This window comes from Nipponia nippon, unplaced genomic scaffold (genome assembly GCF_047370975.1).
Source record: "Nipponia nippon isolate SJK-2023a ecotype South Korea unplaced genomic scaffold, ASM4737097v1 scaffold_4, whole genome shotgun sequence".
In the NCBI taxonomy this organism is placed as follows: Eukaryota; Metazoa; Chordata; class Aves; order Pelecaniformes; family Threskiornithidae; genus Nipponia; species Nipponia nippon.
In genome coordinates, this window is record NW_028262358.1 from 23,113,289 (window position 1) to 23,137,922 (window position 24,634).

Consider the following 24,634-nt stretch of genomic DNA (forward strand, 5'->3'; position numbering starts at 1 on the left):
ATAGTCTTAGCTTACGACCTTATATCATTTTATTTCTCTATTAAAGCAAGACAATCCACACTGAGACTGTGATTGTGTAGGTAGTTAGCACCTCATGTCCTGAAGACTATGTGGCATGTGATAAAACAGTGAAGGAAACATTGAGTACTCAAGAAGTTTGTATGATAATCCAAGAAATAAAAGGTGATACCTGATATGTGGTAGGATGGAAGGTATGTAAATAAGATGGAACAATGTCTAACTCAGAATTGTGTTCTATGTGTTTTACCCATAAACTTATTTTAAATGCTACAGCAGATGCCACAGTAAAGACAATAACTTAAAAAGTAATTACGGACCACCCAGAAATACTAGACCAAGTCCCTGACTCCAAAGGTAATAAAGACCTTACAGGTCAGTCCAGTGATGGTGCTTAGCATTTATGTGCCAATTTGGCATTTCACAGAGGAGCGCTCAGATATCTAGGAACAGACTGTGCTGACTCGGAGCACCCTCCTGCCTTAGGGAGAAGGGAGAGCAACTGATGAAAGATATTGTTTCTGAGTTTTATTTTACATGAAACAAGTTCTCGCAAGAGGAACAGGAGGATGTCTTGGGACACTAGCAGTACTGAGTTGTTTTCTGCATGGGAGCAAATTCTGACCCTGCTGATGAGTGCTTGCTTTAGCCTGACACCATGGATATTGCTGCTTAGGGACTTAGGCAGAGGTCGTTTATGGCTCCTAGATAGGTTTTGGTGCACATTGCATGTTACATGGTCCAGTCCTTTGCAGAGAGATAACCTGGGCTGTCAGTAGAGATGCAGCTCTAAGGTTCTGTGGACCTGTGTGTCCTTCAAGTCAGAAGCTGGAAAACATATTGGGTTTAGACATTTTCAGGGTTGGGGAGCAGCTGGATTCTCACGATTACAGTTTATAACAGATGAATAAATTCTTCTCCAGCTTTTAGATATATAGATGCTTCCTTTGACTCCAGCCAAATGCTGCGCTTTGTGGGATGGATATTTCAAGTACAGGTTCTTTTTAATGAGAACAAAGCTGTCGTTGGTATTGTATTGCAAACCAAGCATGGGCTCCTGAAAAGACAACTTTGTGGAGCCAGCTGTTTTTCACAGTAAAGATATGCGTTCATGCAATAGCCAGGCCTTATATTGTCTCTACATGGAATAGTACATCAGCACCTTTTCCTCAATAAGTTCTTCTTTAGAAGAGTTTAGAGCTTCACTTAAGTGTTGTAACATGAGGCCTAAGATGACAGAGGTCCAGATCACCAAGGCTTTGCATATTTAGGGTACTTGGTGCAGTGAGATTCACCAGTCTAAGATGTGTGTTTGGAAAGGTGTTACTGCCCCACTTCATCTAAATGGACATTGAGTTGCCTTCTCAGTGATAAGCCTTTAATTGTCAAACTTGCCAATAATCTGTGTGATCAAAGGTACGTATAAAAGGAGAGGGAGGAGAGTGAAAAGCTCTTCATGAAAAGCTGCAAAGTCCGATGCAAGTAACAGCCAATATTTTACAACAAACAAGAATGAACTAGGCGGTGTGTTCATGCACATTCATTAAACTGATAAAAGGCAAAGGCCAAGGAGACTGGCAAAGCCCAGGGCAGCATCAGGAGCCTGCAAAGGGAGAGCCAAGCTCCCTAAGGCCAAAGGCAGGCACGAGTCAGCCAAGCCCGAGCAGCCCAGCAGAGCCCACGGGTGTGCGCATCCCTCTCCGTAGGGCAGCTACGGCAGGGAGCTAGAGAGGGTGTTTTTAAACCACTTGTGCATGCCTTTTTGTGAGTTGTGTCTCATGTTTATCTTTGGAGGAAGCTCAAAAGAGATCTGCCACCTTTTTGGTGAATTCAGCCCCAAATGGCATGCTGTTTGAGGTGGTGGTAGGCAAAATGTGGTTTAGCACTATGCGGCAGAGCCCGGGAAACAGAATATCTTCATCTAGTGTTTGGCTGCTAATGTATGTAATGGAAGTTTGGCATTTTTATGATTTGCCATGGCCTTTGAATTGAGCATGTGTCACAGTGAGACACTTGAGATCCTCCGCTGAGGAAATGCTCTTCCAGTCTACTGGACACTCCTCTAGATGAAGCATGTTACCTACTACTTCTGCATTTAATATTTTCCCTGATGTTAAATAAATAAGAACACGAAAGGATTTCCCAAAAGGGTTGCAAAAGCAATTTTAGAAATGTTGTTTCCAGCAGAATCATCGGAAAAACAGCGTATTCATTTCTATGGGAATTAAGTTTCCATTCCTTGAATTCTTTTTATAAAGTTTATTTTTCAGTAGAAATTCTTGCTATTTATTCACATTTGATTTTAGGATTCTCATAACTATATGGAAGATCATACCCATGCTGGGAGTTGTTTCGTTTCCCCAACTGTAAAACAGAAATAATGGTACTAGCTCCTGATGTACAGTGCTCTGAGTTCATTAATAAAAATACTGTTGAAAACTTAAATACTGTAAGGCTTCCAACCCAAAAGCCTCACTCTTAAACACTGAAATTATAGTTGTGGGTTTTTTTTCTTTTTGATCCGACTAGTTCAGTGGGAATAGTGTAAATTGGGCATAATTAGCACAGAAAGTAGTAACTTTAGTTATCGCCCCTGGAACTATATTTAACCTCTTGACTGGGAAGTGAATGACACTTTGTGCCCAATATCAAATCTTAAAGCATCAGGCAAACTTTTAAAATGGCTCCTACCACTCTCTGTATGCCAAACATATTCCAGCTACTCTTAGAGCTGCAGTAACAGTGGAATGGATTTCCAGTACATGGGATTTCCAGGAGGAGCCTCCCTTTCATGGGTCAGCTGATGCGCAACAACCGGTGCCCACAGTTTGGCACAGCTGCAAGCCCAATCTTGGTCTTGTTCCTGTAGCTGCATGGGTGGCTGCGCAGAGCAGGAGATGGCAGCACAGATGCCGTCACCTGTGTCCACTTTATGGCTGCGAAGTTAACACACACACATTTTATTGTAGCTGGAACAACAACAGAGAGGGTCTTAGCACAGCCTACAATGTGTGCAAATAAATAGCAAAGAAAGGAACACAGGTTGGCATAGCTGAAATGTCCCTATGTGTGATTAAAAATGTATACCTTCATTTGTTTTTCCTCATGCAGCTAAAGCATAGTAAAAGAAATATACCTGCTCAGGCACCCGGAGTTTCTGCCAGGAAGGTCAGCTGCCAGAAATGAAATGGAAAAAATAAATTAGGTAAGAGTGATGACTGAGGAAAAAAAAAAGTGAACTTTATAACAAAAAGCCAAGAGTGAGACATCTCAACGTATGAGATCTTTTTGCAGCACAGGATTCAACGAGCAGTAAGTTGTTAAGTTATCACAGCAGAGGACACCATCTAAATATGTAGATAGATTAAAAAAGGTTTCATTTTCTTCTCGCCACAGTAGCTGCTGTGTGGTTTTTGTTGTTACGACTTTTTGCAAGCATTGTTTACACAAAAATCACATTATTCTCCCACTGCTGGCGTAGTTGATGATGTAAATACAACTGCTCGGGGCCTGTTCCTCAGGGAGGCCCAGTACGCAGGGCGCTCTGATCTCCTGGGGTTGGTCGGCAGCTCTTGATGCCGGGATTTTGGGACCGGCCACCTTCGTGTTGAACTCTCTGAGCTCTGTCACAGGAAACACGATTTGGTACTCAAGGAAAAGGGACCTCATTTGAGAACCGTGGTGCAGGGTAAATCTCCCTTTTCCTTAGGCAAAGCATCGCATACTGTCTCTTCTGAAAACAAGTACACTTCTCTGAGTGATAGGAGGCTGTCTGGGAGGAGGCAGAATATAGAAACAAATTCATCCTATCTCTGCATTTAGCAGCAATAGTAATACTTTCCCAGGCAGCGCTTACAATGTATGTCTGTTTGTTTGTTTGTTTGAAGTGACATTAAGCTATCTTCAAGGTAGATCTCTTCCAAAATCCATTCCAGACAGAGAAGAGGGGTCGTCTGAAAGAAGCCGGCGGCAGCAGGACGGGCTGAACGCGCGCTCCCCGCGAACAATGAGTGCTGCTCCGAGTAAGACATCAGGGAAGGACTTTGCGCAGGAAAATAATGAAAGCACTGACAGGGTGAGACCACATGCAGAAAAGGGAAAGCTTATTTCCTTAAGAGGCGCGATCACGCTTCATTAAAGGAGCATTGTCAGGAAACAAATAAGATTTTAAAAAATGACTTCTCGCAGAAGCAATAGAAAAGGAATTTCTTGTAGGAAAGGAAAGAGAACTGAAGTATTTTCACGATATAAAAACATTCCAGTGTTGTGCTTGCAGCCTGTGAGGAAGAGGGAAGGAAAGAAAATGAAACTAACTGGGAATGGCTCAAACTAGCTTCACTGTATAGGCTAAGAGAAATGAGAGATTGAAAAAATAATTTCATTAATTAACGGTACATTAGATAACTTTATAAGTGTTTACTTTAACATGGAAAATATTTGTTCTTGTGTGTGTTAATGCAGCCTTTCTTTATTTTTCTTTGGTTTTAATCTGCGTTACTTCTAATGGCAGTAGTTTGATCTGTTTTCAGCAGAGGACTCAGCCCACCGAGAGCTCCCGTTTGTTACACACGTAGCTGGAGATTTTGGCAGACCTAGGTGTAAAGCCAGCGGAGCAGAATGTATACTATAGCTCTGCATTTAATGTCTAACAGTTAATTATTTGCTGGTTCTGAGCAAAGGTTCTGTACTCAGTCTTGTGCCAAACATGGTTAGTATTAAACCCATACCATGCATTAAGCCTCTGGGCTAAGGGATGCAGATTTGCTACTTAAATGCTTTTTCTCTCTGCCAGCTGCTTTGTTCTGGCTCTCTACTCCGTAGCTGTTGTCCCAGTGATCTGAGTAATCGTCTTCCTTCTAGTAGCTCTTGAGTGTCTGTGTTTTCATCAGGGAATGTGTAGTTCATTCCATCCCATAGGCAGGTAATGGCAAAGAACGTGGGGATTGGGATATGAGCTGGGACAGTATATGGGGGAAGACTCAACAAGATAAATGGCATAGTACTTATGCAAGAGGGAGAGGAAAAGTCCTGACCCAGTGCCGAGTTCAGCCCACATGTTGTCTTCTGAGAGACAGTGGGATGGGAGAGAACATGCCCGCCAGCACATGGCGTGGAGACACTCTCTCCAGCACGTCTCTGCAAGCCAAACGTAGCCGCAGGGAAGTGGGCTTTGCTAGCAGCTTCTCATGGCTATGGCCATCCACTAGGTAGCCTGTTCGTGACTATCACGGTTTACTGCGAGGTAGGTATAGATCGAATGGCCCTGGTTTTCCATTTGTGTAGTTGTGACTCAGTTGACTGTAGGAGATGTACTTTTGATATGGAATGGCAGAAGTGGAGGTGTATTAGAGCCAACATATAAAATGGTATAAATTGGATCACATTTGGGTCTCTTCTGTTGTCTCAGTGCCCAGGGACGACTTAGGCCGTAACACCCATTAGCAACGTGGGAAGATAGGTGTGTAATTCTCACTTTGGAGGAAAATACTTTCCTTAGTGTCCATGTGCCAGCTGCATCGACTCAGAACACTGTAAGGAGCTCCATTAAGTTCTATTGGGTCCATAATCTGCACATTAAGAAAAATTTACATGATAGATGGAGCTGTTAAAGTCTAATTGGGTAATCAAAAATTAGTTAATGTGCCAAAATATGTATTTAGCTGATAAACTCTAATGGTTCCAAAGGGTTCTAGTATTAATAGAAGGCATGCTTGCACATTAGGAGTTGAGAGTAAGATATTGCTCTTCTAACACTTGTTTCAAATAAAGATCCCAAAGCACTTGACAGATATTAAATCACTTATTGATTTGATTTTTCCAAAATATGTCCATCCAAGGCTCTGGGGGAATATATGTTAACAACAATGTCAAATTTGCACATAAATAATACATTATCATTTCCCCCCACTTCCCAAGTCTATCAAGTGCAATAATCACTCCTGCCCTCAAACCCAGTTAAAATCTCTCTAGGCTGGGTCTTCTTTAATTGAACCATATTATGTCCCTGTGATAAACTGTATGCACTTGAGTGATAAATAAGTTGAACCCCAGTGAAATGAACTGGTTTGAAAAGGGTTAGAGGTAAAGTCAGTGGCAGAGTCAGGAAAAGAACATGGCATTGCTGGTTACTTCTCCTTTACTCTGCAGAGCAACCGGCACAGCATTTGTGTATTCACAGAGCCAGCAGGATGTTTTGGCATTCTGCAAATAGCTTCCTTACCTATTCGTTCAAATTTCATTCTTTTTTAAATGGAGGAAATGAATAAGAATTTTAAAATAACTCTTCTGCTTAATAGTTTCAAAATGTCCTCATGTATTATTAATAGCATGCCACTCCCACATTATAATAGCATGTGGTTCTGTGTTTGTACAGCATCTAGTGTAATAGGGACCTCATCCAAGAGACTTTTGTAAGCCCTTCTGCAGTTCAAAGAGATAATGACAGCTTTATTTTAAGAAGAAAGAAGGTGATCCTTGTTTTATGGAGGAAATGGAGGCAGAAAGGTAAAACTGTCACAGAAGTAGAACTAGACTCCAGGCTCAGATGTTGCTTTGCTGCGCTGACTACTGGACCACAGCACAGAGGCATTCCTAAACTTGCGCCTGTTAAAAACAACTTATGCTTTGGTTCATATATAATGTGCCTTTATTTCTTTATGGGATTTATAACAATAACTATCCTGAGTGTATTGGACCTATTGTGCTCTAAAAAAAGGTGCTGGACACCTAGAAGTGCCAGACAAATGGCCAAAGTCCCTTCTGTTCGACTAGGCATGACTTTGAGGAGGGAAAGAGAACATCTCCAAGAAAACTCAAACTTAGGGTAGCCATACCACGTAAATATTTAAAGACAAAATGCAACAGCCACATTGTTGAATTTCCTATTTTGGATGACTGTCACATTTTTAATGATAGTTGAATAGTTTTGTATTTTATTTATGTGGTGTCATTTGTTTGCTGGGGAATATGAATTGAACACTTTCCTTGCCTCTGAATTTGAAAATGTATTTTCCTGATATCATTAGTTGAAGGATGTTAGGCAACTGCATGTTTTCTTTTCCACATAAATAAATAAATAAGCCAAGTGTCATGATTGTTTGCTGTCTAATATATATAGATCCAAACGTATACTGAAATGCTGTTTGAAACAGATGAGTCAGTGTGACATTTTCTGACATCTGCCTAGAAAGAGGGCGGGGGGGAAAAACCCTCATAGAGAGGCAAAAAACAGAAACAGTCACTTGGCTTTTTCGGAAAGCTCTGGCCTGAGAAAGGAAGAAAAAAAAAAAGGTGGGGAATAATGAATTCATCAAGCTGAAAATGCACAGGCCAATGGAGCGCTTAGAAGGCAAATAGCGCAATAGAAGGCAAATGGAAAGAGAGCCCCCATTACTGTTGAGATACACCGACACTTCTCCACTAATCGCTTGGTCATGCTTGGTAGACAGTAAGTCATCACGGGCCATGACATGGTGAGAACAGGTGCCAGGGTTTGTTGTAAGAAAAAATTGTTTATTTAACATCCGCAACCAAGATAATCTCCCCTCCTTTACCTTGCATCCCTGTGCCCAAATCCAACCCTCTCTGCAGAAGAAGAGCATGCCAGGCAGCACGGTCGGGATTCTGCTGCAGAGCAGACCTGGGCAGCTGATAACAATGAGGGAACATTTTTGGTAGGGTGTGACCGAGGTGGCGACAGACAAAACCTGGCCTGTAGTGGCAGTTAAGCATGGGCTGGTAGTGAGAGACGGCACTGTTGTGGTCTCTGTGGAACGAGCTGGTGGGTTCAGGTGTGGTTGTGCACCTGGAGAAGGAGGGTGAGAATACCTTCTAGTTTTAGCACAGGTAGCATGAGCATGACAACAAGCAGGGTGGTACTTCAAGACCAGAATTGAAGTAAATTGCTGGATGTTTCTCCTCTGCTTCAGCCATCGTTGTAAAATGTATTGTAGGCCCCTCTAGCAGAGCTTCCTCTCCATTCACAACACTGTCGTACCAGATGAGCAGCTAGGTGTATTGTGGAGGCACTAATAAAAATCCCCTATTTAATATACATCAGCATTTACATTGGACAGGTCTTGAAATAACTTGTCACCTTATGGGTGTACAGGCTGAGATATCTAAGAGGCTCCTAGGGTATTTGGGTCATGAATTCATTTTTGTAAATAAAGGATTTAAATAACATTTTTTCTAGATTTTGAACAGTCTGTCTCACCAAATTTGTCACCCCTTTGAACAAAATTTGTAGTACTTACTAGCTTCAAAACTCATAAAAGTGTGGGCATTGCTTTTATGTGAGATATACCCCTTCCTTTAAAAAAAAACAAAAAACAACAACCTAAAGTAAAATCTGTTAGGCTTTCTCTTTGAAAACTGCCCATTTCTATTTGAACAAAAGGAAAGATGCTGAATCGAGTGATGCTGGGCTTGGACAATAATGGTCTCTGGGATCTTGCTATCGTAACGTTGAGGAAAGTCTTCTCAGAGCCCAGTCTTTCAAGATAGGTAAGTTTTGTTACAGTTGTGCTCATTGATTAATGCCATGGATGGGAGCTTGGAAGAGCTGGGCTCTATTCTTGGCTCCTGCCACAGACTTCCTATGTGCTGATGAGCAAGTCTTTTAGACCAACGCTTTTCCTTTGTGAGAATTTCCTTGCATTTTAAATCTGTGGGGAATTAAACGGAACGGACATTTAGATTCACTTCCCCACCTCCTTCAGTAATAGATGAAATGGAGAGGATATAGAAACATGTTTGAAAGATCAAATCAATGCACTTATTTTGTAACCAGGAACTAAAGGGAACAAGCTGTTGTTTTTTTAAAAATACACATCTGCTTTTTTTCCCCAGCCTCCCTCTGAGATCAATCAAAATCAGTCTTTGAAAGATTAATTGAGGAGTCCACATCTCACAAAAATGTAGCCGATGACTAAAAAAAAAAAAGGGTGTAGTGTTGACTAATAAAACTGTCTAGCTATACAAACCTTTAAAATGAAGAAATTGCCTGTCCACATGTTTTTTCTGCCACATTTCTTAATTAGGTCCACAAATAACACTGCCTACTTTCACTTTCCCATCTATTAATTAGTCCCATACTACTGTGAAGCAAGCACTGAGAAAATAGCCATTCTTTGTTCCTTGTGTTATAATACAGGACATTACCTTAATTCTGACCTGCAGAGAAAGGAAGGCTCTTTATGAGAGCATTACTATCTTGTAAGGTCCCTGAATTAATTTACAGATTTGCATTATTTCTGTTTAAGAAAGAATTTAATGTTCTGAAGACACACACACACATATTCCCACAAAATTAGTAAATCTGTAATACTGAACTATGATCTGCTCTAGGGTGTTCCTCTATGATGAAACTAATATTAGGGAAAGAAAGAGACGGGAGACCAGAAGCCAATTTAAAAAAAAAAAAATCTCATACACTTAAGGCAGAAATAAAGAGCTGAGAATTTTTTGTTTTCTTCCTCTTTCTCTGGTCAAAAAGGAGAAATAATAATGAAGAAAGAAATACTAAACTGAATTCAGCCTGCTCTTTAAGGGCAACACCTAAAATTGCATGAGTTCAAAATGAGTCTGGATAGCTAGCAGATTCACCAACAAAATTACCGTTGCTCCTCCAGTCCTTATTCAGATGAGAAAAGTTCTTTTTCTGATAAGGCATGTGTGTGAACCCATAATTAACAGACTTCTAACATCTAGAGCCTCAAGTACCTTAAAGTTATAATATCTTGAGGGTGCTGACCTGTGAAAGCAGAGGTTTTTAAAGAGTATTGCTCATGCTTGTAAGTTTTCCGAGTGGCCAGAGTAACAAACGTAGTGTGGATATTTTCTAATCAGGTGAAAACTGTCTAACTTAGGATCAAAACTTCTGTTATTAGTGGCTTTAGTTTTATTCTTTGCAAGCCATGTCCAAGGTGTGGGGATTGAGCTGAAACTGATGGACTTTCCCACTGCCTAAGTGTTTTCTACTGCCAGAGGACTGCAGACCACCTTGTTGTGAGAGGCAGCGTGCGTCCGGAGCAAAGCAGTTTGGAAGGGCTGGAAAAGTAGGGATTTATGGCACGGCATCAAAGTGCAGGTAGGTAACTGTGGCAATACCCACCCTTCAGAAAAATGTGATCCTGCATAGTCCTGAGTTTCCGCAAGTCTAACCTATTATGATATCAGTTATTCAACATCTCTCCAGTGAATAAAAGTTCAGTCTGAAGATCTATCCATTGTTTCATCTTGATGAGGAAAAAAATATTGAGTTTAGGCTAGACATAGCTAATTTATTTTAATATAGACGAAGCCTGTATACCCCTCTTCAAGTTTAGATTGTGTTTCCCATCGTGATATCTGAGAGTCTTTAACTATCTCTCATGAGAACTTTCAGTTCCTTACTTAAAAAGGAATAATTAGAGAATTCAGCATGCCAATTTTATCTGATTTAGAAAAAAAAGTATACCCTCTTCCCCCGTAGTTTGTCAAGCTTATTCTATGTATTACCAAAGTTGGGTAAAAAGATAGGTCATTCAAAGAAGACTGTGTGGTATAGCATGAAGGTTGTTCTTTCAGGTTCATAAAGTGATCTGATTTCATTTTGAGTTCCCAATTGATGTTTGTTTTTATTTAAAATGTCTGTAAGGGTAACTGTTCAGAATGTACTATCCAAGATAATAGCATTAACTGGCATGGCTGCAAAATCAATAATAGTAACAAAAATATACCTCTACTGATTAAGAGTGACACAAAATAAATTTGTTAACTAAAATGGATGTAGTCAACAGTTTAAACACGTGTCTTAAATACTGTAATGCAGTTCATAGTTCTTATTTTAAATTCTAGAAAATTTTTTAAAAAGAACCTTTGAAAACATGTGGTATGTTTCTCTCCTTGTAGAAAGACAAGCAAAACTAACCTAGAAAATATTTTGCTCCCTCTAATAGAGCCCCCACCTGCAAAAAAAACCCTGATGACAAAACCATAGTGAACTTCACCTGGAGAAAGTAATTGAAAATGGTAATTCAGAAACCATAGACTAGCTTTGAAGGGCAGGTCTTTGTCATCAGGCTTCATGAGAAACAGCAGAGCAGGAATAAAAATAGATCATTGACCAAAAATATCGTTTTCTAGCTGGGTCATTTAAGAACTGTCTTTTTTAAGTCATACATACAGCTGATTCCAAAACTACCCCGAAAAGGGGTCTAACTCCAAGGTCAAACACTCTGGAGGGTTTTGTTGTTGTTTGTTTGCTTTGGATTTTTTTGAGAGCAAGAGTAGTTACAGGGATGAGGAAGAGTGATTTGCAAAAATATAAAGCCTGGAATAGAGTCTTTGAGTCAGGTATGCAAGCGTATGTTCATCGAGCTGTGACCAGCCCCAGGGCACGTGCATCCCAATCATGTCACTTCCAAACACAAATGATTCCTACTGCAGCTTTTTGAGGTCTTCTCTGCACTGAGTCGTGGGTTTTGGACTTGGCACAGAAATCCAGATGTGTGGGCCACATATGTTGATGGCACTGCATTAACTGACCAAAGTTGATGATTAGTGTCCTTCACATAAGAAACCTGAAGGCTTCTGGGCACTGAATGGGACCACTCTGGGCACCCAGCATAGCATCATCATAAAGGTCATCACAGGCCAACAGCATGGCAGGTTAATTTTTCCCCATTTTTGAGGGAAAAATGAAGACACCGGGCCATTAATTTAGAGGTCTTCAAGCTGTCTGAAGTTTGCTTTATGGAGGCACTGCAGTTGAGGTCAGATTCTTATATATCAAGGTTTTTTATGTGATATATATAGTTGAAAGTCATGGAAATGCTCTGTTTCTATAGATTATTTTTCGTTTAGCTGTGGGGATAAGACAGTTAAAAAGTACCTCTTCCCCATGTGGTTAGAGAGTGCACTGAGGATGTGATTTTTCACTGTGCAAGGACAGCAAGACGACTGGAGGCTGGCAGTAAGGCTCCAAGGGTGCTGTGCAGGTACACGTCACGCGACTTCCTTGTGTCTCAGCACATCAAAAAAGGCTGAGGAGCAGAAGGATGAGTGGCACGTTCAATGGCAGTCCTGCAACAGGGGTTCACCAGCCACCCCTCGAATGTAAGTGGACAAATGAAGGGGGCTCCACTGCCCTTCTGTGCCCGTAGGAGAGGATTCCCCATGGGTATGCACTCTGACGTGCAGCTCCCAGCAAGGCACCACCTGCACTGACAGCAGCTCTGCGGTACTTTGCCCCATCCTGTGGAAGCCCAACAAGAGCTTGAGGTCTGAGCTAACTAGTTTAAAGTTATCTGCTGCAGTGTATGTGCTCTGGCAGTCACAGAAGTCTCACCCATTGAGACAGATCTTCAACTTCTGTAAACAATTTTTGCAACAAACTTGCTGCCAGCTAAAATGAAAGTTTGGCAAAGCTTTGCTTGCATCCCCTTCATGCAGTGGCGTTTCACAGGAGAGACACGTCTGGGAGACTAGACGCTTCAGACGCTGCGTAAAATGTTTATTCATCCTAGCTTTTTATTTTAATACATAAGCACAGCTTGAAGCAGAGATATAAAATAAAACTGAGTATTGAGAAGAGACACAAAAATATGAAGATTCTAGTTCAGGACTATAAGAGATAATGATATCTAAACACCTTAACCTCAAACTCATTAGTCTCCCATATCTCAATCAATATGGATTCTCTCAGAAATCAATTTTCAGCAGCAAATATGATTGTTAAATAATTCACAAGTTACAGGCCTTTGGGCAAGAAGAGGTTAGAGAAGCAGAAGGAAAGTGGTGATTTCAACCTGAGATGCGATTTCAATTAAAAGAGGAGAGCATCTGTAAAACATAGTTTTATGTTCAAGGTGTCAAACTGTTTAAAGAAAAGAGGATTATAAATGTAAATTACAGTCTTGGCAGTCTGGTATTTAAAACGCATTTTTATTTTTCACACATTAGCAGAAAGAATCCATTCAATTGATCAGCAAGGAATGTGTCATTTTAAAAATCCCAGCCAGTACTACTGGCATCTTTTCTTTTGTTTATTTACTTTTCCTTTTTTCCTGTCTGTACTACACAGCTAATTTATTTTGAAGTCTTAGTGAAAGGCAGAAGTGGTACAAAACTTCAGGAGATTCTCTCAAATTATTTGAATATTTCTGACCAAAGGCAGTAGAATTTATGCCTGTTGTTAATTTTATTTTCTCATGTCTGCTTGGTTCCTTTCCATACCTGTGTTTTCATATTTGCTATTAGGTGACTGGCAGTTCTTAGCAGAAACATTATTTTAGGGATAGAAAGGTCAAGCTGGGAGAAGTCTTATGAGGTGGGAGGGTACTAGCACTCCAGTACTTTTCTCAGGGCCTTATCATGCCTGCAGCCCATGGAAAGGTTTGTATTGATCTGCTGAATCTTGGATCTGGCTCTAATTATACTTGTGTAAATTTGGAATTACATCACTGAGATTAATGGTATAATAACCGTATTAGATTAATGCAAATACTCACATTCAGGCCCTGAATTCTTCGGATTTGTAGTTTTGTTATGATGTCCATAGATGCAAGTTGTAGTTTTAACACAATTTAAAAATCATAATTTAATTAAAAATATTTACTAACCTAATTATTTCTATACCAGACATCTCTTTGAAGTAATTATAATGAAACTTTTTAATCTGATGTTATCTGTATTCTGCCAGGGATTTTTCAATGGGCATAATTTGGATAAATATCAAGCACTCCGAGTGCATTTGAATTCAACCCAGGTCAATAATGGTATTACAGTCTGAAGGCCCTCGATGGGTTTAGTCATATGAGCTGGTGAGCTTATTCTGGTTCTGACAGCACTTAGATGCTCTGATGTCAGATGCCAGTATCACAATTGAAGCAGATGGAAGAATTGCAGTGAAAAGGTACCTTTAGCGAGGCACAACTGAGGCTTTGTATAAAGGCCTAACTACATTCCTGGTCTTTGAAGTGATCCGAGCTAAAGCTCATTGGTTTGGGGTTACCATGCGTATGGCAAAACTTGAGTTCCACCCATGTTTTTAGTTTCTTTCCAAAGCACTCCATCCTTCATGGCTGGCTGGCAGCCTTTCACCTGCACAAAGTTTCAGTTACATCGAAACTCAAAAAAAAAAAAAAAAGAAATCCCCAAAAAACCCTCTCCCTCCAGACCTTAGAAACACCATATAAGTTCACCATCTCCAAGATTGTTCAAAACGTGAAAAAACCCCACCTTTTAAAAATACTTCAGCTATCTCTAAAATTTCTTAAAACTTTTTCTGTTAGGAGATGCACAAAAGAGTAAAAGAGCCCTGGTTTTCTCAGCTGTGGATAATCAGTGAATTGTGATCAGAAGTGAAAGGCAGCACCTGGCTGCTAGTGAGAAGAGGGACAATACTAAGGAAGATCATGGAGATAATGTTCTTATGTAGTGATGGGAGAGAGGACTTGATCCCCTTTTCTGTCTCAGCTTACTGTGAAAACAGAAAATTTGTATCCGTGAATAGGGTCACAGTCTGAGCCCATGTCCCAAGAAAGCAGAAGAGGGGCAAGGGAGAGAGTGTTTATGTTTACTGCGATGGATTTACAGCCAACCACATTAAAAGTGATTTCAGTCAAAAATGGGCTAAAGTAAGTGTAATAGATATAATATATGCTTATGGTACTCTTCTTTTCTAAATCTGGTTTTGTGTTGAATGAACTTTGGTTTTAAAAATATATTTTGAAATGTGATTAGTGGCAAATGTCAGTGAAATTTATTGTACTATTAAAATCCTATTGGGTCTTTGTTTATGAAATGTATTTTCCTGTATTTGAGGTTTAGGGAGGCTTGATAATGAGGCTGTGAAGATTCATGGCCCCTTTTCTGCAGCTTAATTTAGGCTCTATATCAAATATGTAAAAGAACATTATATCTTCCTGCAGCCTGTGTATGTGATACATTTTTGTATTATTTCCCTGCCAATGTTATTTCTTATACAAATGCAGAGCTGGAAAATGGTGACAAACTGACAAGCTTAGCTTCCTGTTATTTTCTAGGCTAGAAAGAGTAAATCTGAAAGGTGCTGTGATCGTAAGTTTTATTGAAGTGAGACACGTGTCCATGGCCACATGATCACATTATTCTTGATTTAAAGTAATTAAAGGACAGCCGGCAGTGAAATTTGTGAGGAGGTGTTTCAGAGGCCCACTCTCTCCTCCTGGCTAAGAACCTCCACCTTCCAGTGTAGGACACCTGAAGATAAACGTTCCTGTTGGAAAGCAGCATGGTGCCCCCAACCATATGCCAGTGACCTGGCAATGAGCTTCAGCTTTAGGGATGTAGCTGAGGGATGCTCTTGTCCTTAGCTGTAATGAACTTCAGAGAATGGCGATTACAGCAGAAAGGTGTTATTTGATTTTCACAGAGTTGGTCCAATCTCCTCCTTGATTCTGCTAGTGATCGGTGCTGCAATCCATCAGCGCAGAGAGGCACAGGTATGGTAGAATCGGTCCCTGGGTGGTTTCAGTCTCTTGCTCCAACATGGCGTATCTCTCCCAGGGATGTGTTACAGCGTGTGGCTTAGAGAAACACCATATATTGCTCTTTTCTGGAATTTAGGAAGATTCTTTCATTCCTGTCTTGTCTTGTACCATGGATTATTTATGTCTCGATGTTCAAATCCCCCCCGAGATCCAGGTTCACTGAGAGTGGTATGTACGTGTTTCTGGGCACAGTTGCTCTCAGTTCTTCAAGTATCCTTATTACTAACTCGGCCAAATGGCTGTCTCCGACCATAAGCAGGAGAGAGGTTTCTGAAGGATGGAGATACAGGAAGAATAAGGTAAGATGTTCCTATTTCTTATAGGTCATCCTTAGGTACGAGAGAAGGGCATTGCTTCCCATGTATGTTGGTGTAATTGAAATTAGAACCCTGCCCCAGCAGTCTGTATGGAAACTGATAAAGATCAATTTTGTTACCTCACCGAAAACTGAAATATCAGCAAATTGATCTCCTCTTGCTTATACTGATACGAACCCTGAGTAATCCCACTGAAGGCTGGGGAATGACATATGTAAAAGTCTTGTCCTCTGATCAAGCCCCAAAGTCTTTGGAAGCAAAAGCTTTCATTTGCTGGCGTCTTTTGGATTGGTAGGAGTGGTTAGGGAATGAAACCATCAGATCTGTCTCTAAGATCTCTATGAGGGGTACATCCCTTGTTTGAATTGTTCTGAGTAGTGTCTTTGAATCCTACCTCTGCTATGTTCTTTGGAGAGGTTGTTTAGCCAGAAAAAACAAATCTTTAGGGCCAGGCTTTCCTTTCAGATGTGTCCTGGGATGTCAAGAGAACAAAGCTCTGTTAATTGTTCCTCATTCAAGATGCGTAGCATGGCATTATAATACTCAAACAATATTCATTAGGCAAAACAATTGCAATAATTATCTTATAAAAAGTCAGGCAGGGTAATTTCTTTTAAAATGAGGATAATCTCCAGAGGAGATTCTGCTCGAGTTTTGTTTTTGTTTGTTTATTTTTGGCTGAATGGTTTTAAATAGAAATTACTGAGGTGTCAATGACCTCTGGGTTCAATTGAATTAAGACATTTAAATGAAGTTTAAGCGATATTGGTATTTGCTGGCAGCTGGAAATTGTGTCTGTGAAACATACTGCAAAAATGCCACCTACATAAATTCCATTTTGAAGCCACAGCTAAAAATCAGGTGGTAGAGGGTTTTTAGGTGTTTCGGCAAAGCCCTTGAAATTTGAAAAAACAGATCTCATCCTTAACCATCCTCAGGATGTTCTGGTTTTTGGTTCTTTGAGACATGACTGGTTTTTTTTGTGTGTCTATAGGGACTCATACAAGGGATGAAAAATAGCAATAGCGTTCCTTGTCTTGAATTTTCTTTTGCTTCTCAGCTCCTATGTTATTCCCAAGTATTAGCAAGACCCTGGACCTGGGTGATATGCACGATGGGCACAGAAGAAGAACATGCCAATAGCTAAGTGTTTCAAAAATCAAGTAGTCATTTTTACTGGACACCATGATAATTATCCATCAAAAATTAGGACTGTTTCTAGCAAGCCAAGATTCTCCTTCTTTGGATTCAGTACTGTAGTTTCCAGAAGACACCAATAGTACTATGAGATTAATTCAATACTAGGATGCAGCTGCATTGATCTTTCTGATGTCATTGCCCTAAATTATTATAGGATACAAGTGGAAAACAGATCTAGAATACATACCAGCAAGGACATGATCCGGGAGTATTTCCTCTCATTCTAGTAATGAGTTAGTGGACCAAATCTTTGCTCTGAGAAATCCAAATGTATTTCAGTTTTCATAAGATTTTTATTTTTCTTTATTTTTAAAATCTGAAGGGGTGTGGAGTTGTAGCAAGAAGATTGATCACTGACAGAAAAGAGAAGGCTTGAAGCTGATCCTGTACTCTTATTCAAATTCATGAATAATTTTCACCTGTATGAATTGCCCACTGAAGTCCATAGCACTTATGTGAGACAGGATCAGTCATGCAAATACAGGTTTATGGGACGAGGATCTAGGATGTGTTATTACAGGGTCGTTTCCTGATAGTCTTGGCTTTTTTACTTCTTACTCACTAATTTCATAGTTTTTATTCTTCTGCCAGAAGAGGTTGTTACATCATTAATAATGGAGCTTATGATTGCTTTTAATATTTGAATTATATCTGAAAAAGCTTGAAGGTGTATTCATTTCCTTAGGAGCATTAAAATTAAAAGATGCTAGAGTCTTTCAGTTATACTCTGTATAATTTTAAAATAATTTTGGCATTTTTTCCCCTCTGGCAACTGAAGCCTTTAACCTTATGGGACCCTGATTTACGATGACACCACAGTCTTTTCAAAGGCAACGTTATTATGTCACCGATACTGAAATGGTACAGTCAGAAATAAGCAGAAAGTAATTAAGGACAAAATTATTACAGTAGAGCCGACTTGACCCAGAGACCAAGGGCCATATCCTGCTTGCTTTACTTGAACAAATAGTCCCATTGCGTCTCATTCAGATGTGCAGCACTAGCATAAACCCAGAAAAAAACTCACATGAAGTCACCACTGTAACTGAGATTAGAATCAAACTGAGACAGAATTATGTATGGATATGTAGAGGGAGGAAGAGACTGTCCAAAATATTCATTTAATTTGAATATGTATAGGAAGGGAACGAAAGTGTTGGGCCAAATCCTGCTCTCATTTACATTAATGCAGCCCCACGAAGTCTGTTGAGGGTAGAATTTGATGTGACATTAGCACAAACTAACTTTTACATTTGCCAGATAATATTTGCTCACAGCATGTGGCCGGCCAGAAATATAAATAAATCAAATCTGTTTCTAGGAAGAATCCAGCAATCCTTTGAAACTTTCCTTCTTTGCATTACAAGAAAAGAAGGGGTAGAAAAGAGGGGAGAGGATGGAGGGTTACATAAATGAGAGCAGGTGCAGTCGTGCAGAAGTAACTATTCAGCATATGTAAGTGCAGTTGGAAAATCATTGTCTTGCAGAGAATACTTGAAATTGGTCCCTAATGGCCTTGGTTTTTGTCATATGGTCTTGATTATCAGGCTAAAATTGCATTGCCAATGCCTTTAGTGTGAACGAGATGGATGAATAATTATTACGTGCGCTGAATACCTTTCTGCAAGGAGGAACCAGGACATCCCCTGGTCACCGCAGCTACCATTTCACCTTGCTGTCAAGAAAACTGCAAGTGGCCAATTCATCACTTCCTTATTGTTCTTAAAATATATGTTTATAATAATAAAAGCTCATACCTGCACTAAGAATGGGCAATGCAAAACCTCAGCGTTGTGAGGAATAATTGCAAGACCCAGTTATTTCTGGGTCTGAGGGGGTGCAAACCCGAAGTGCCTTATTCTGTTTCTAAAGACCTTGGTTTATCTTTGTATTCATGCAGATCTCTGCGACTATATTAAGGAGCAAAATGAGTTTCTAGTAAATAAAATAAGCACATACAAGATACCCCAAATTAGTTTTGGCCTCTGTTCAGAAATGAATTACCATCTTTTTCCTTTTTAGCAGTTAGAAAACGGGTTTCGCGCTGCCTTACTTCCCTCTGCCTACCTTTGTCTCCATTGCCGGTTACTACTACAATAACAGAAGTAGCAGTAATGAGGTTAACAAAATCTTATTGGTAGCACTAAGAGTAAGTCTCTGTGGTATTGAAAAGATCACTCCACCCACCACCAGCCCCTCCACAGAAAGGAAAATGTGATGGTAAGGTTCAGAACCACTCCAAGATCCATGACCACACTGCTCTCTCATCACCTGAATATTTACATTAAATCATGGCTGGGTGTGACTGCTGCTTACTCTCTGTGCAATCCTTTGCAATACTGGCAATTAGTTATGGGATCCACCAGTTCCTAAATGATGCAGGTTGAGCTTCCTCATAGCCGCAAATAGAGCACAACGGCCTGCACTTCCTCTTAGCGTGTGATCGGAAGGATTGCATGTGCGCAGGGTACAAGTGTTTCAGGACAAGATTTTCAGTGTCTGCAGGTTTTCCTAATTAATTGCTTGATGCCATTTGACATTAAAACCCTAATGAAGTGCCTAAAACCAGTTTTGATTAAATAATCAGACGATCTCCCCAACTATTCAGGTCTACTGATTATCTCTTACCAGTTGTTTTAGCAGTGACTGCCTATTATGGACCTAAAAAAATAGATGTGTATAGCTTAAATTTGAAGAAAAGAAAGAAAAAGGTAATAAAAAAAATCACATTTAAGAGAACAGGTTTTAACCATGTTTTAGTATCTCCATCAAATTCTCCAAATACTCTTCTTGCATGAGTAAATTAATTGTTGTGAAACATTTCCCTTGAACTTACGTATTCTTTTATACCTATTTCACAGATGGCTACACTCAAGCACAGTGTATCTCTACACTCAAAACAAAACATGTAGCTAAGTGAGGTTAAATATGATCCTATGATCTGGGTGATGACTGATCAAATTAACGATGGCAGTTAAACCTGAAGAGAAGCCTGAAATGAAGCACAAGCTGCTAGTCTCAATTCTCAGTCTTCTCTCATTAGCTATACCAGGTTATCTGGCCCAAATAAGAAGGCTTTCTTTTCCCCCAGAGTACCAAAAGTACCTAAGGAGAAGCCATGTGACGTGTCTAAAGTAAGTGCCAGAACAGGACGTGAGGATTTGGACTTCACTTCACCCAAGCTCCTCTGTAACCCATGAGGGCGCTTGCAGCAAAATTTGGGTAGCAGCCTGGCCCCGCTTGTCTTTTTAAACCCGGTATGATAGGCATCACTCAAGTGCAACAGAATCATTGGCTAATGAAATCACCTGAAGGAAGATCTGATGGTGGAAACTAGATGTTCTGAATTTTTTCGGAGACGTAGTCCATACACCTAGATAGGATTCGAGTGATCTGAATCTCCCCCATAGCGCCTCATTCATTTCTGTTGATACTGATTTTCATTGGAGCAGCCTCTGGCTTTTTTGAAGTACCCTTTTAAAAGGCTTAATCTGCTCAAATAGTGGATATCAGTCTTAATCTGGGACTGTGATGGACTTTTTTGTGATTGGACTTTTTTGGGTCTCACAAAGGTCTCGGACACCTTCTGTATCACGCAGTGTTGCAAAAGGTCATGTGTCTTAGTTTTGCCTTTCTCCACTGCAATTGCAGAGCTGCTGCAGGGTGTTGCCAAAGTTCACAGCTATGAGGGCGCAAAGAGTTACTGCCTATCCACGTGTGTTGCTTCCTGATGAACGGTCTTTGGTAAATTCACACTGTGCCTCTTAGTAAAAATTAATGGAGTCATCTTTCTATGAAATTCTAACCATAAACATCAGGGATATTATTGTGTAGAAGGATGCTATTGGTATTAAGGAAAAAAACCAAACAGACAGAAAACCTGGAGGCTAAAATTTGGTAGTTTATCATGTCCTAGGATTTTCTTTTAACTTTCTTTTCTAATTGAAGAAGCTAAATTGATTGAATCATTTGAGCCCCGATTTAGCTTTTAAAAAAAGAAGTGAAAGCTAAAAATGGCTCAGTGAAGCAACCAAAATGCTATCACAAGCTAGTGAGATCGATAAGCTAGGAAAAAAAAAAGAAGAAGAAAAGTTTTTGAGTGACAGTGTAAAAATGGGAAATTTAAATACATCTATATTGTTGTATTTTGCTGCATTGTGTATTGCATAAAATACACTTTGGCAGTGTGTTTCCATGCAATCTAGAAGGTGATTTATTAGTAACACTGAATTTGCGTTTATGTTCCAAACTGTAAACTACATTTATAGCAATATTTCTGTATTAAGGTATTAATGCTAGAAGTGCTACCTAAGCTTAACTTTACCAATATAACTCAAAACGTAGTTTATAGTGCTATAAATAGTAACATTGATATTGACACTTGCAGCAGCATCTAAGTCCCTGGAAAGCTGTTTCTGATGCTAAATGAAAGTGCAGGGAGCTGACAATGTATTTATACATACCAGGGAGTACAAATAATACTTCATAGTTCTCATTGTTGAGGTTCCCTTGTGCTAAAGAGTATTTAAATATTTAGTGGCTTTGCCAAATATTCCAATTTAAAAATCAATGTTTGCATGCATTATTAGATACATGTTATTGTTTATAATAATGCTAACCTTGTGCATAAAAATATTAAACAACAGGCATAATGCCTGTTACCTGTTGTTGGGGACTGATCGTTCATGATGGTCTTTGACTTTGTTCCTTGCCCGTTTTTTCGGAGTCTTCTGGATTTTCACCAGAGGTTGTCTTATGTCTCTGAAACATTTGGGAATTACAACCAGGACTGTTGACTTCCCCAAAGCCTCCTTTAATTGAAGGGTCTGTGATAGGGAGCCACTTAATGGCTTCATCTCTCCTCCTGCAATACACATGGCAAGCTGTTGTAGGCGTAACTTTTTCTATATTGTTTAAAGAAAGGAGGAGCAAGGGGGATCATCAGTTCACCAAAACCTGATTTTGACTATTCTGACAGTATTAACAAAGTTAATCCAAATTTTTCCATACTTCTAATTTGGCAGAACATCTGACGGGTTAGATTTTTTAAAAAGTTTGTTGCTTTATTTTAGGCAGTAGCTCTAAGCACTCAGGGCATCAGAAACACAAATTCAATTCCTTTTACTTTCTTGGGGGTCTTGAGCTCCATTCTCAAGGGAAGGCCCTATGCACTGTGTGTCTGAAAAGGAAAATTTCTGAGGGTTGCATATAACAATCTGTCCAACATGCGACTTTTAAAAAAATTATCTGCTGAACTGCAAAATGAGTTATTCTCACAGTCTTTCATGCTGACATTTTTACTTGCAGCTTGTGGTATAAAAGGGTTTATGTAATTTTTGGCTATATTATACATGCTGAGTATAGCAAGGATGATGTTTTGTGGTTTAGAGTTCCAGGTTTTATTCTCAGCACTCCTAGAGGATCACTGTTCAAGTACAGACAAGTTTATTTCCTACCTTACTTTCCCCATTTCTAAATTAAATGTGATCGCTTCCTTTAATGATTCTTTACAAAAGCATTATATATTTTGGATTACTGTGAGCCTTATAAGAGGTGCCCAAAAGTAAACTATTTTATCTGAGGTGGATATGCCTATTATGTGTGTATGATGTGAATGTGTGCATATGTGTATCTTTTGTATTAGAATCATATCCATATTATAGGTTTATCTAGGTTTACGATGCATGAGTACTATGGTGAAGAGTACCAAATGAAATGCCCTTACTTGGATAATTACTATCGTGCCATAGTATTCCCTTTTAAGAGGGTATTCTGTCCTCTTTAACTGAAGTTGAAGCTATTCACTTATGTGAGCTGAATTATACCCTCATAGACTATTTAGTGTTCGTGTCAAGCTGACTTTATGATTTTCTCAAACAAGTTTTGGTCCTTAGCGTATTTATTCACTGGAGGATTGAAGGATCTGAATGTCCCATGTTGACCTGAGGGGTGTAGGCCCCTCTGAGATTAAGAAAGGTGAGAGGATCCACTCTCTGTAGACCTCCTTAAGTTCTTGCACTTGACTTTTAAGCTCATCTGCTCCTGTCAGAGCATGTTTTTAGCTGGGGAGCAACGGGGATGATTCAGAGGGCATGCTGTATGTGAGCAGGATAGTGGAGGTGAACATGAGCAATCCAGCACAAAGATCAGAAAACAGCTGTGAAATCAGGGCTAGGAGCGCATGTGGTTTCGTTTGTTTTTTTTTTTTCAATGCTGTGGTTATGCCCAAATCCCAGAAGTCTCACTGAATCCTAACCAGTTCACTGTCTCATTCTTCTTTCTTTTTCCAAAATTTTAAAAACTTTTTGCTTTTTTTCTTTTTAAAAGTTTTAAAGCAGTAGTAAATGACTGTTCAGTTTTATCAAGCCTTGATGATCTGGATGAGGGGATCGAGTGCAACCTCAGTAAGTTTGCAGATGACACCAAATTGGGTGGAAGTGTCGATCTGCTGGAGGGTAGGAAGGCCCTACAGAGGGATCTGGACAGGCTGGACCGATGGGCCGGGGCCAACTGCATGAGATTCAGCAAGGCTAAGTGCCGGGTCCTGCACTTGAGTCACAACAACCCCATGCAATGCTACAGGCTCGGGGAGGAGTGGCTGGAGAGCTGTCTGGTGGAAAAGGACCTGGGGGTGTTTGGCTGACAGCCGCCTGAACATGAGCCAGCAGTGTGCTCAGGTGGCCAAGAGGGCCAATGGCATCCTGGCTTGTATCAGGAATAGTGTGGCCAGCAGGACCAGGGAGGTGATAGTGCCCCTGTACTCGGCACTGGTAAGGCCGCACCTCGAGTACCGTGTTCAGTTTTGGGCCCCTCACTACAAGAAGGACATCGAGGTGCTGGAGCGTGTCCAGAGAAGGGCAACGAAGCTGGTGAAGGGTCTAGAGCACAAGTCTTATGAGGAGCGGCTGAGGGAGCTGGGGTTGTTTAGCCTGGAGAAGAGGAGGCTGAGGGGAGACCTTATTGCTCTCTACAACTACCTGAAAGGAGGTTGTAGCGAGGTGGGGGTCAGCCTCTTCTCCCTAGTAACGAGTGATAGGATGAGAGGAAACGGCCTCAAGCTGCACCAGGAGAGGTTTAGGTTGGATACTAGGAAAAACTTTTTCACCGAGAAGGTGGTCAAGCATTGGAACAGGCTGCCCAAGGAAGTGGTTGAGTCTCCATCCCTGGAGGTATTTAAAGAACGGATAGATACGGTGCTTGAAGACACGGTATAGATGGACTTGGCAGTGCTAGGTTAATGGTTGGACTTGATAATCTTAAGGGTCTTTTCCAACCTTGACGATTCTATGATTCTGTGATTCTAAGCCTGATTCCTCACAATACATCTGTTAGGAGATTGGCGGCTGCCACTGTAAAGAGAAGTTAGAACCAATGTTCCCTTTCTGCAGTCCAGGTGAAAATGACAGTGGAGATGTTGGTTTAACGATTTTTCATAGTTTCTAGCTGTTGGTATCTGGAATTCTAATTCAGTGCTTTATGTTCTGAAATTAACTTCTCACTTTGGTCCACCATAGCCCATACTTAGTGTCTCTTGCCTAGTGTAAGTTGTGGCCTTCTCAAGTTTTTCCCCAAGAAGGTGACTAT

At 40.2% G+C, this 24,634-nt stretch overlaps 1 protein-coding gene across 24 annotated transcripts in view; it reads left to right on the plus strand.

The window, feature by feature from the left end:
• ESRRG (estrogen related receptor gamma) overlaps window positions 1-24,634 on the plus strand; it is a 408,303-nt gene that overhangs the window by 75,976 nt on the left and 307,693 nt on the right. For 3 of the 24 annotated variants that reach the window (XM_087774083.1, XM_087774084.1, XM_087774085.1), the window contains 2 exons: window positions 3,130-3,223; window positions 3,954-4,093. The exons of 19 other annotated variants lie outside the window; for them this stretch is intronic. In XM_087774083.1, the coding sequence (XP_087630209.1) occupies window positions 4,025-4,093 (69 nt within the window). In that variant the 5' untranslated portion in view covers window positions 3,130-3,223; window positions 3,954-4,024. Of the gene's footprint in view, window positions 1-3,129; window positions 3,224-3,953; window positions 4,094-15,415; window positions 15,486-24,634 lie in introns of those variants that run through there. 2 more of the 24 variants (XM_087774103.1, XM_087774109.1) reach the window with 2 other exon arrangements.